Source organism: Ostrea edulis, chromosome 5 (assembly GCF_947568905.1).
Source record: "Ostrea edulis chromosome 5, xbOstEdul1.1, whole genome shotgun sequence".
Taxonomy (NCBI): Eukaryota; Metazoa; Mollusca; class Bivalvia; order Ostreida; family Ostreidae; genus Ostrea; species Ostrea edulis.
The window spans coordinates 37,371,774-37,385,123 of NC_079168.1; the positions used below are offsets into that span (position 1 = coordinate 37,371,774).

Here is a 13,350-nt window from a genome sequence, read left to right on the forward strand (position 1 = left end):
TATCTATTTTTCAACAAAAAACATTTTAAGCATCAGAAAGATTTGAACAATCTCCTTAATAAAACAGGATTTACTTTTGAAGAAAGAATGGCATGAAATCTGCTTTAAAAAACAAAGTTTGAAGTCATACATTCACAACTGAAAATCAATCTAATAATATCTGTACATGAGAGAAACATAAACAGATTGAATTTCACTTGTGAACTTTGAACTTGGGACTCACGGTGTCTTTGCTGATGTTGTAGACGAAGAATGAACTGGTGTCCGCCCAGTCCGTCGTGCACAGGTGGTCACTCGTCTGTCGCTTCCTGTCTCCGATACGCAACATTGTATACAGTACGGCACTCTTGTCTGAAAAGTCGAATGTGATGCGATATGATTACAACATGCACACCACTTGGTAAACTCACTGTGCAGACTGTTACAGTGCTTACTATGAATGCTGAAAATGTTTGAATCTGAATCATTCATAGAACAGTCATAATTCATGTCCTCTTTGTTGATGTGGGGCAAGTGCCCTCTTTGAAGTTTATTCATTGTTGCATTCCAGAATATTTTTTTCTTGAGCCAAGTCTACATCAGATTTTTATCCAAATGTCCAGGTGATTGCAGAACCACTCATTTGAACAAAATAAATATGTGCATTTACAGTACTTTGCAATTTTTCATGATTTGAGGAAAATAGAAGAAATTTAAGAGTTTACATGGTGGCTTTTCATGAATTGAACATCACATTATACAACTTGAAACTTTACACATATTTGTTGATTACTGTATATTCGTTGTACAATATGAGTACTTGATTTTGTAAAATCAGCATTCAGCATCAATTCATGAAAACGTAAAACCCGATTTCTATTCACTGAAGGCCTTAATTTTCTGTAAATCAGTGATACATATATAAAAGCAAAATGTGTGATTTGATGAAAGAGACATCTCATATTCACATACAATAAAGCATCTATACAATGTAGTACTTTATGTCCATAAGTTTTTTGTTAACTACAAATGTTTTAAAATTCAATATTACACAAATTCAGGGCCACTACTGGTGGACCTACCTATTACTTATTCTTTTCTAAAGTTACACTCTCTCATCTAGAATTATCAGAAGATATCCAGGTGTGAGACTCAGAATATATCCAGGTGTGAGAAAGCCAGCATCTTGTTGAAAGGACATAAAGAATGCCATCTTTTCAAAGCCACACTCTTTTATATGACTAGCATATATAGTACTACATACAATTATTAAAAACTCACCAAGAATCCCATTCTCTATTTATTGTCAAAAACACAGATAAATAAAAAACCTAGATTACAATTTACTTATATTTGAAACTAGTTTAAAAACAATCCTTTTGATTTCTGTCCTTTCTTCTCATGATTTACTGTGAATACAATTGGTTCTCATTGATAACCAGTCTGAATGAAATTTTATTTCTGGCATTTCAATTTTGATATTATAGTTTTCATTCAAAATTTTCAACAAGAATCCTCTAGAATCATCTAAATTCATGGAGGCCAATTTTCATGGACTATGGAGATTTTACACTTTCGTTGAGATGTAATTTGGTGGATATGGTTTCTGTACAGTGAAACATTAAATAGATTGTGTATTTCATTGTGGTTTGAAATTCGTGGGATAGGGATACCTACAAAATCCATGAAAATTGAGCCCCCTCAAAGTCATTGATTCCATATAGTTCCATCATTTTCATTTACAAAAGAAATCTATAAAGTTGTCCATATTAGGACCATTGCATATCACCTTGGACTTTGTATGACAGTACCCTGCTGTCAGAGAATACGCCAGTTTCGAGATATAAAGTACATCCAAGTTATTTCCCTTTGGAGAACTCTCGTACATAATAAAGTGCAAAAAAATTTGTTTTGCATGCGGGAGTGGGACAAAAATTCATTACTGCATAAGTGGATCTGCTCATTAAGTTTCTCATTTCATCACCTGAATTTGACTGATACACAAACTAAGTAATTGATAAGTATTCAGGGAGTAATTAAATACATAGAAACCTTATTATATCACGTTATTCCATTGCTCATACGTATCATATCCAGGATATTACTTGCAAATATGAAATTGTTTTTTATGTTTCCACTTTAGTAAAATATTTCTTCAATAGAATTTTCTATTTCCTATATTTACATATTTAAAGAGAAGCTGCTTTTACTACATTTTATCCCCGGGCCGGCCATTCGCCTTCCTCACTGACTGTAGGTCTACTCTGTCCCACTTAGGCATTTAAAGTTCCACTAACTGTACATCCTACACAGAAGAGCTCTTATCTTGAAACTGGCGTAATGCATCATACTTACTTGACATTCAGAAATTAAATTTGACATTTGTTATTCAGTAATTGGACAAGAAGGCATTGCTGATACACTTGAAATCTACTAAACCCACCTTACAAAAATCAATAGCATTAATACCCAACTGTAAGTCACATGATATTGATAAGTCACTTTGCTGATTGGGAGATTAATGATGACCCAGCAAGGTACCGTCTTACAAAAGTATAAGGTTAAAGTGAAAATATCCTAATATATGAAGGACATCTCAAATGTCTAAAGAACTTGCCTTCACTTTGAAAAGCTTCTCCTTTGAGTGTAATAGTAAGAACTCCTTGTGCTGAAAAAGATATAAAGACAAGTCATGGTCCAAGAGAATCTTTTCCTTCTTCAAAACTTTCCTCAGCATTTTAATGAGAAACAATATATCCAGGTTATATCCCGAGCTATAGTATGTTGTATAGATTACAGGTATTGATTATAAACCACCCTCTTACCCAGCTTATCTGTTTTGGAGTTTGGAGACATCCTTTGCTTCAGAGGACCTGCATATTTCACAATTGGAATGTCAATTTTCCCTGGATCCACCAAGGCTATAAAAATCAATTCAAAGTTCTCAATGAAAATCACATTACCCTTTTTCTTTTCTGCTGTATTTTAGCATAATTGATATATGTATTTCTTTTATTCATTTTCAATAATAAAAGAGATTGCATTTGGTTGATAAGTGCAACATTACATCATACATAATATGAAATACAAATCCCCATTATGAAAACAACCTTTTGTAATGCCATCATCAATGTTTGCTTGGATCCAGGATTTTAATAATGGAACTTCCATGATTTGTAATGATTTCAGAACTTTGACATTAAACCACACATCTGGCCTGCAACATCGAAGATATACATCAAATGTAAATCAAATACATTACTTTCAATCCCTATACAATAAATTTCAGTCAATGTCACACATATTTCTATCTATCAAAAATTATCATTCAATATTTGTATCTTCTGAATGATTGTATGCAAGTGGAAGATTTGTATATTTACTGTATGTACAGTGTTTTTAATGGAGTATAAAAAGTGTAAGTATTATGTGTATCATTAAATCAGTGGATGAATGTAACACACTTTCAGCTTATCCACGATCAATGCTGTCAATGCATTTACATTAAACATCACTGTCTTCTATTTTAATTTTACTTTAAAACTTCATTTGCCCACGAGCAAGTCCTGCTTTTAATTTACCTACCTGACTCTAAATATGGTTGGTTGCCCTGGTCATCGGGCTGTGCTATTTGTCTACCCCTGGACTCTGTAACTACCTTTACACGATGCATATCTATGTTTGCAAGTCACAAGCTGTGATAGTGTCATTTTCAACTAGATCAGAACAAAAGCTCAACATCCCGTCGCAATGTAGACTTTGTCCTTTAGTGACCTTGACGTTAGAACTTTTGATCCCAAATCAATAGGTTTCTTTCTCTCTTAATAACAAAGCTATATATGTAAGGTATCAAATCAATCGAGCAAAAAATGCAGTCTCTTTAGAGTGTCTACAAGCTCAATGTTACACACACGTGCACACATTAACCCACACATGAATGGTCCCATCAGTATATTCCCTAAATTGCAAGGGGATAATAAAATGCCTGTATCATACCTGTAGTTCTCTATCAATGGAGCTTGGCCTAACAGTGTGCAAGATATAATCTAGACACAGGGTTGTGACCCCCCCCACCCCCCCCCCCCCCCCCACCCCCTCCTGACAGACAGGAAAGCCCATGCGATAATATGGCCCATCAAAAGACATATGTATTAAAATATAGCAAACTGTTTCTTTACAATTTTTATGATGTATTTACAGAAGAAATAATATAATGTCCCTTCTACATAACTTACTTTTCCGTGAAGGATGCTGTAACTTTAGAAACATGAGGAAACGGAACATCCATGGACATGTGACAAATCAGCTGTAGATTTCCGCTGATTGACAGCCCCTCCACGGCAATGTCAAAGTTTAAACCGGCCCTGTGAAGCATCCCATAAGAAATTACAGTATAAACATTAAATTATTGACTTTCATCACTCAAAAATTTTGACAGTTTTATAGCACCACAAACTTAATTCTGTGGAATAACAGATGATCCAGTATTATTTATTCTACAAGCAGGTGTACTTATACGCTAGCATATTGAAAATTTAGTGTAACCAGACCTGATGCAATACTTGGCATAATTATGATTTAGCACTTTTGTAAATATTGTAATGGATCAATCGAGAATATCATAATTTAGCAGTCATAGATTTGTGCTCTAGTAAAATATCATTCCTAAGATAAGTGTGCATATAATGCAACAGTATGCTTTGACCTCAACATTCAGATATTGAACAGAAGCTTGCCTTATCCAGACAGGCTGACAGTGAGACATTTTGAACAAGGAAGGTAAAATGCTCACAGAAACTCTTGTAGACAAATATAACTTGCATAAAAAACTCCACTAACTACACCAACCTTCCACTGCCAACCTTGGCCAGGAACACCATGAGGAAGTCCTCCAGATGAGACTGGAGATCCAGCTCCAAAACAATCTGATAAGAGGACATGTTCTCCAGCCCCGGGGGTGGGTTCCATATCGAACTCCAGGCAATGGGGCGCCGGGCAAAGGGTGGACCATCTGTCAGCTCAAAGGCCTTAATATGTTGAATGGTTGGAGTGGTCTCCCCAAAAGTGAATCTAGACAACTGCAACTGGGCTGCAACCAATTGAACTAAGAAATTACAGACGATCTCTCTCTCTCTCTCTCTCTCTCTCTTGATCTCTTTCTCTCTATATATATTTTTTACTAAACTGAAAAAATATTCACTTACCCAAATCAAACATTTACTACTATTTAATTTAGTAATACACGTACATTAATTTCATGTATTATACAACCCAACCCCATCCCACCCCCTCCATCATTCAATCCTGGGATTATTTAAACAGAAAGTCAATAATACTTAGAAGCACAGACAACAACAGACATTGTAAGTGTTATATTTCAGAAGCCCAGTTTTACTGACCTCTGTACACTTATTCACAACAAATGGCTAATTTAATGTCCTCACTGTTTTAAAGCCCTAGTACATCAAATACACTTTCAAACCTCAGCAATCAATAGAATAAATATTCCTAATATTTATTTTGAGCACAGGTAGTATTAATTAGTATAATATATTTAACAATTTATTCAGGTATTCTGACAAGCATAACCAGAGTTGATTACTTTTTTTCATCACTCTGGATTTGAGGGATAAATATGTAAACAATCAATCCATCTGTCATGTCAAATAAATCCCCCTCTCTTTCTAACTCCCCCTGTATATTACGAACTCTGCCTATATATTGCTAACTCTGTCTCTATATTGCTAACTCTGCCTATACGTTTGTATATTGCTGTATGTCATTACCTTATCTTTGGCTTCACCTGGTTAAAGGCAGCCACTATTTTTCAAAATGCTGTACATTGTTAAACATATCTATTACAAGTCAGAACAGAAATTTAAGATCTCTGCAAACAACCTTTTTTTACTGCCCTTATTATAAAAAAAAAAATTTAAAGATAAGACTATTCTGAAGTGTGACATGACTTATGAGTACGTGTACTAGTGCGATTACACAAGACTGCAGAGCCTAATCCCTCCTCCCTAATTAGTAAATATATTCTCCACTCAAGTCTCCTTGCTAGGAATTTTTTTTATTCTTGCCACTATTATTCATATTCAAATATTCCATTCTAGTTTTTCAACTTTTCCCAACTAAAACCAAGCTCCTGTTACATGAAATGGAGCCTGAGGTTCAAAGTTGATAGATATTTCACAGTAGATAAGTTAGGCATTACTGTTTAATGGTGTTGAATAGCACTGAAATCAATAATGAACTTCATCAACTGAACTCAGGCAAATAACATTAATCTTACTGGGCTCTATTCAAGAGTATATTTAACCAGTATATTGATATGAAAGCTAGGGCTGTTTCTGACTTGGACCAAATGAAAACTGTACTAGTTTATGGGTGACTGAACAATGTTGAATGATACATTTTTAATGGATACAGGGTATTTTTATCACAATAGATGTACATGGAATGAATTAATAAAATGAATTCAAGATTTTGCTAATAGTTTGATAAATTTTTCATCATTCTGAATTTGCACAGTCTTTATTTACAGTGACAGAGACTGCGTGTGACATACAGTTATAGATTGTCTGTGTACCTCACTCATCCTACATCTGCTGCACTAACTGTATTGTAAAAGATTTAACTTGCACTTACAAATGAACCCTGGCTTGATGGAAACCAAGCGTTCATCAATGTGTTTCTTTATGACGTCCTGAATACTATTTGATGCAAACACCCACCTGAAATAAAAAAAAAAAAAAAAAGAATTGTTCCATTTCTATTTATCATAAAAAATTTTGCAATCACTTGATAATTCATATAACTAAAAAATAGAGTATCGTGCAATATACATTTGTATACTTTAATTTTCAACAGTACCATGACTTGTATATATATATTTCATGGAAAACGATATTTTTAAAAAGCAAACATGAATACATTTTTCTGAACATTTAATTTTCTTATTCACACAACAACAAAACATACATTTCATAAAAGCTTCAATAAATGCAGTTTAGTGCAGCTCTTGTTATAGATTTTCTTCTAAATAACCAAAGTACAGTCAAAATTATGTGGTGATCATGGCAATGTATTCTGCTGAATTATAAAGTAAACATGTTGATTATGTTAACTGAACTTAACTTGCAGAAACTACTGTAATGACCATGTCTATAAACCTTTCAGAAATTCTGCATTATACCTGTATGTTAAAGGATAGTAAATTAAATGGAGAGAAATAAGTAAAATCATAATCAGTGATTTTTAAGACCCATTTTAGGTCAGAATATCGGCCCTTTATCCTCCCAAAAATTACCAATTTTTTTCCCAATTTAACTTGCACTTTTCCCAATATTATAATAAAAACTGGTGAAAAACATATTTCTTAAAAAACAAGTTCAATGCGAATAGTTTATGTATGACATGACAAAGATGCATCAATTTTAGATGATTTACAAAGAATAGTCGAAAATTTTAAGAAAAGAAAGTTAAATATGTAAAATCAAAGAAGAATGACATCAATTTGTGTTTGATTTCTTCTTTGATATGATCTATCTAGCATGTTTACAACTGTGTCTAGGTTTTCCAAATTTGATCAAAACATTGACAATTTTTCCCGATTCAAACGCCAAAGAACCCTTTTGAAAAATGTTGAAAAATCACTGATAACGTGTTTTGCATACTCTCTCTTTCTCTCCCGGGCTCTCTCTAGATCTATAATCTATATATTTAGCATCATGCTGTACAATAAAATTAAAATGTCAATATAAAAAACATTTTGTTTTTCCTGTATTTCCATTTATAAATTCATGTCATAATTTTTTAAATATGTTTTAATCATGTACCTTTTAAACTATTTATCACTAAGTCTGATTCATATATATTGCAACAATTAATGAACTGTACTTTAAAACTACTATGCAAGAATGAAAAAATGAATAAATTAAAGTCCCATTGACATATCATCAACATGTAAAGTAAAAGTAAACAAGATTAACAATAACACTAATGTGACTGTATCGGTAATCTTCTTTTAATATTACTTATAATTCCTTTTACATTATTGGGTATATAAAGCTATATCTTATTTTAAGTTAGTGATCTTAACTGGGCCATTTATTAATCCTTTGTGATCAATGGTTTGCTTATGTGTTTTAGATAAATGAAGAAACATTTACCAACAATTATGAATTCCAGGAGAACTGCCATCGAAATAGATCTGGGTTTCTATTGATTTTAAAAGGCCAAGGTCAATAAAGGAGATAATTACAAAACTAATATGGTTTTGTTTTAATTAAGAGTGTCACGTCTATTGCATGTCTTACTCTAGAATATCAATAACATGAAGCCATCTTGTGAGGGTATACCTTGCTTTGCAGAGTCTGAGAGACCTCATCTTAATATAACAAGGTCAATCCTGTATAAAACCCTGTAGTTTAAGACAATCAACACTATTGCAAGGGTTACTACTTTTTAAAACAACGCTATTGAATATAATGTGAGACAATGCCACAGGAGCTGTTTTTCCTATAAACCAGAAGATGAAGTACATTTGTCTACATTGCAAATATCTTTCTTTATGTATAATCCAGTAAAAACTTGATAAAGCAGAGTACACAAAACTTTTCCAACAAATTAAGTAATCTGACATTGCATGTTATAGTCTATTCTCTTTAGAGAAGTCGAGAGGCATAGCCTACATCGACTTCTCTTCGCAAGCATTCATGTTTTGATTCTGGAAAACGTGTAAATGCCGGAGTCGGTGACGGTTTATGCTTCAACCGACGTTTTGACTCAGATGTGACTAGATTTACGCAATAGACAATTTGTTTTCAAACGTTTAACAGTAATGCTCAAAACTGTCACAAAGAAATCAACACTTACTTGCTTTTAATCCATTTTCAACATGTCCCCTGTCCCGGGTTTACGTTAACTGGTCTTGGGAGCTGTCACAATAGGGGACCAGTTAAGAGAAAAGCAGGCTGACGTAATCAGAGTTATGATTTAAACCCTGGACAGGGGCATATTGAAAATGGATTAAAAGCAAGTAAGTGTTGATTTCCTTGTGACGGTTTTGTGCATCCAGGCACATCTGAGTCGAAACGTCGGTTGAAGCATAAACCGTCACCGACTCCAGCATTTACACGTTTTCCAGAATCAAAACATGAATGCTTGCGAAGAGAAGTCGATGTAGGCTATGCCTCTCGACTTCTTTAAAGAGAATAGTTATAGTCAAGAAACACTTCAGCAGTAGCAGTGGACTGATGTGGCATCAATCATTAAACACGGGGCTTATTCACTAATGTTGGAATTACTGACAACTTTACATTTTTTTAAAAATGGTTTTGATCATGGTTAGGAAATCAAACTGACTTACCATCTGTTTAAAATGAAATTCAACCACTCACTCGATTCATTTTGACGCAATGCCCTTTTCCTGTGGATAAGACATTCGACTGCAAATATTTTATTCCTTAATATTTGTTTTAATTTTGTTCTCCATACAACAAAGATCATCCCAGAGAGAAGAAATGTCCAGTAAAACTCCATCTGCATGGTCCCTAACACCCATGCAGCTGAAATGGCTAAAGCAACAACAAAATACAATCCCATCAGCTGTGAAATGGTATCTGCATTTCCACTCTTTTCTGCCTCCTTCTGGAAGTCTTTCCGACTTTTTGGAGTCGTTGCCATTTTAGCAAAATTAAGTGTCAAAATTCCATCGGCTGAAAACTGGCTGTCGGCTACGTTCACCTACGTAACTTATAAATAGTAATGCTTGCGAAATTGAAAGTGAAACAAATCATTCTTAAAATATTTCGGATTCAATTCCCTCTTTATTGATTTTCCAAATGTTACATATTTATCTATCATAATACTATTTGTGACTATTGTATAATATTTCATAGAAGCATTTCCTCCGAAATATTACATTTACAATATTTAAAAAAAAAATTCAAACCAAATAAAAATTTTCGTACGACTTACTGTGATAAATTTCTCGCAACCAATGAAATCATTCATCCTCATATTCAAAACACGGCGGACATTTCAATTTACTGAAGACTGCTGTAATCCCAAATATCAACGATGGATGTTGAAAAATTGGATAGCATGAAGTACCATGAGCTACAGAAAGTAGCCAAGCAAAATGGAATCAAAGCGAACATGAAAGTAAGACCATTTCAACATTTAAAGGCCTAATGTATTTGTTGAAAGATAATATTAATAACGGACTAGGCCTACTTACAACGTAAACTTGTATTTCATTCGGGACTATATTCATTCATGGTCCTCTGGCCACCCTAGCTGCAGAATTATAGCTATTGGGGGGGGGGGGGCTACTTTATAATTTCTTTTTTACTCTGACACAATATTGTTATGTTTGTTGGGTGACATATATAGATCTATGTATACATTGAAAATGGCTTGCAAAATTGTTTTGTAAAACCCTCTACAAGGAAATAAAAAAAACCACTTGCAAGCCAAAATGAGTAAATGACTGACAGATTTTTTTTTACTTTTTGCAAACTTATAGATCTATGCCTTATTGGATAGCCTTGATATTTTGTACAATACTTCATTATCACTAATGATTAGTAATCTAGATTATATTTTCCTACAATTTACAGTAGACTAAAGAGGAATTTTTATAGCCTAGCTTTTTTTCTTGTAGAAGGTTATGTTCACTTTCTTACATGTCTATGTTCCAGCTCATGCATTTGCCTCCATACCATTTTATACTGACAAAGTGCACAAAATATTGACAACAAATTTTGGTTCTTGAATACACGTATCAACACTTCGCCACGAGTTACGTCCCTTTGCGGGGTCAGCCAAAGGTTAATCGGTGAAAAACCAAGTTTTCCTTCTTTACCTTACCAAATGTAAGATGTTCTTACTTTGAATTTTAGCCAATTACCAAGTTTTCATACGAGTTAATGGGTTGCCCCATTCTGGGGCATTATTGTAGTTGACTGCAATTGATGGAAAAATAACAGATGTCAAAGCTGCAGATAGGAAAATTACAATGGCCAATGTAGGGAAATACGATTTTAATCCGGGAGATGGCGGACAAGGGACGTAACTTTCGCAAAGTGTTGATACGTGTATACTGGCATGAGTCAGAAAGGATAAACAGGTCTGCATTAGGACTGCAATGGGTACCCGAAATAACCGAAAACCGGGGGGTCATGTTGTTCGGGTCGGGTTCGTTCCATTTTTCTGTATAAAATTTCAGTCCGCGTCTGGTTTTTAAAATAGAATCATTATTAGAAATCCGTTTAAACAAAATATCGTCAAAATTCTTAAAGGTGGCTGTATTTTTATCAATTAATTGTTAAATGATGACATTGTGGACAAAACTATACAATGACAGTATGTAAAATATGTCAGACGCATACATTGAAAATACACTACATGATCAACATCATCAATGACAAAACATTGAAAGCATGGATGGAAACGAGTAGAAGTGACAATGCTGTTGCTACATGTAGTACCATGGATGTGGAATCTAAACCACAGTCCACGTCCTCGAGTAATTATTGTAACAAAATACAATGTAGGTTTTTTAACTGTCTATTACAAGGTTCGAAATTAACTTTTTCAAGCACTAGACCGTACGGACTAGTCACTTTTGATGTTCACTAGTCCGCAAAGCATTTCACTAGTCCGTCCAGTATATCATATTAAATGATCTTCATTTTATTCAATAGTATTAATTTAATGAAACCAAACACATCATAATTGCAAGTAATTCAGTTTCTGACACCTACAAAAGAAAAAGACCACCATACTTTATTTTGCATTCAAGATCTTCAGAGGCTTCGAGTTAATCCTTTTAAAATTATAAACGTCCATAAGTGTGCTCGAGATCGACGTTCACATTGTTTTCGTGCTCAGTTCTTATGAGTCACAGGAGTTCGAAATTTTATCAATAAAATTCACTCGATTGACCACGCCATGAGCTATAGTGTTACGAACTCCTGAGTTAGGGGTTGCGAATGATGAGAACGTGCGCACAAACGTACATGTTCTTAGACCATACTACTTGCAGTTCTTGCACCTCAAACTCGTTTTCGTGATGCGTACTTGGTGTTCGGAATTGGCAGAAATTTGTGCTCTTCTAACGGTGGTCTCGAACGCAATCCATGTGTTTGGAAGATCAGGATGTCACAGTCACGCAAACACTTAACTATGCAGGTAATCGACCATAAGTTCAAACATCTAAGAGACTCTGGCAAATTTTGCTAAAATTTTAATCAATTCAAGATTGATTTCCGGATTTTAACTAGTCCATACGGACTAGTGCTATAAAGAGTTTACTAGTCCGACGTGGTTTTTACTCATCTCGGACTTACGGACATGAGGTAATTTCAAACCCTGTATTAGATTTTTCAAATAGTTATATAGACCTGAACAAAAATACCCGAAGTAAAAACTTTCGAACCGACCCAAAATTTTTTGGAACCATGATAGCCCTATTCTGCATGCAGTACATTAAGGGGAGGGGAGGGGCTATGATTTGGAGGTTCCGAGCACTTTCAATTTTGGGAGCCATTCAATCTAAGTTAGGGAGCCATTATATTAATTTATTACAATCATTATTATTGTAATGTTATTTCCTGAATTGTTGAAAAGTTAGAATTCTGTGTTTTGATATCCAATCTGACAATAAAACCTTAACCTTCAATGGTTAATATGTAACTTTTAAAGAAAAGAAAGACACATAAATTCCATATCAACTGTAGGGTTGTAAAGTGTATAGAACAGATATTCACATCAGTTTCCTCTTTTTACAGCTTAATAAATTGAGACAGGCTTTGTTGGACCATTTCAAGACATCAGCAGTGACTAAAGAAAAGCAGGCGGTATGTAATTTAACAGTGACTAACCTACCATTCAATATGTATGGACACTAGGATCATCAATTTGTGTGTTGGAATATTTTACTGATGGTGCTCAAAGTAAAATGCAATGCACAGGGATTGAAAGAGGAACTGGACAAGATTTTATTTTCCTTTGCTCATATAGCTCCTAATGTGATGTGATAATCCAAACAACCATCGTTCCCAAATGTCCTACTTTTATTTCTTTTAACTTTTATTACTTTTTGTACAGCTCCAGTGCTGCCCAAGGTCTTCTGGTACTTACTGGACATTTGGACCAGTAATGGTTGAGATATTACTGGACCAAATCACATTTTACCAGACCGAAATTTTATATGCAAATTAACCCCTATTGTGGCCCCATGCTACCCTTGGGGGCCATAGTTTTGACAAACTTGAATTTACACTATATCAGGAAGCTTAACATTTCATGTAAATTTGAACTTTCTGGCCAGTGGTTCTTGAGAAGAAGATTTTTAAAGAT

General features: G+C 34.2%; 2 protein-coding genes across 13 annotated transcripts in view; one reads left to right on the forward strand and one right to left on the reverse strand.

Annotated features, from left to right (window-relative positions):
* Positions 1–9,753, reverse strand: part of LOC125650208 (uncharacterized) — a 39,832-nt gene extending 30,079 nt beyond the window's left edge. For 4 of the 12 annotated variants that reach the window (XR_008803217.1, XR_008803219.1, XR_008803218.1 and 1 more), the window contains exons 1-9: positions 9,353–9,753; positions 6,631–6,716; positions 4,828–5,068; positions 4,215–4,343; positions 3,090–3,196; positions 2,805–2,900; positions 2,597–2,647; positions 1,261–1,275; positions 224–351 (exon numbers count right to left, since the gene is read on the reverse strand). Coding sequence is in view for 9 of the 12 variants with exons in the window: in XM_056165941.1 (XP_056021916.1) it covers positions 224–351; positions 1,261–1,275; positions 2,597–2,647; positions 2,805–2,900; positions 3,090–3,196; positions 4,215–4,343; positions 4,828–5,068; positions 6,631–6,716; positions 9,353–9,669 (1,170 nt within the window). In the remaining 3 variants the exon portion in view is untranslated. The remainder of the gene's footprint in view (positions 1–223; positions 352–1,260; positions 1,276–2,596; positions 2,648–2,804; positions 2,901–3,089; positions 3,197–4,214; positions 4,344–4,827; positions 5,069–6,630; positions 6,717–9,352) is intronic. The other 8 variants (XM_056165940.1, XM_056165938.1, XM_056165939.1 and 5 more) reach the window with 5 other exon arrangements.
* Positions 9,754–9,990: 237 nt separating this feature from the next.
* LOC125652013 (nucleolar and spindle-associated protein 1-like) overlaps positions 9,991–13,350 on the forward strand; it is a 22,794-nt gene continuing 19,434 nt past the window's right edge. Inside the window, exons 1-2 of the mRNA XM_048880883.2 lie at positions 9,991–10,149; positions 12,780–12,848. Of these exons, the coding sequence (XP_048736840.2) occupies positions 10,066–10,149; positions 12,780–12,848 (153 nt within the window). The 5' untranslated portion in view covers positions 9,991–10,065. The remainder of the gene's footprint in view (positions 10,150–12,779; positions 12,849–13,350) is intronic.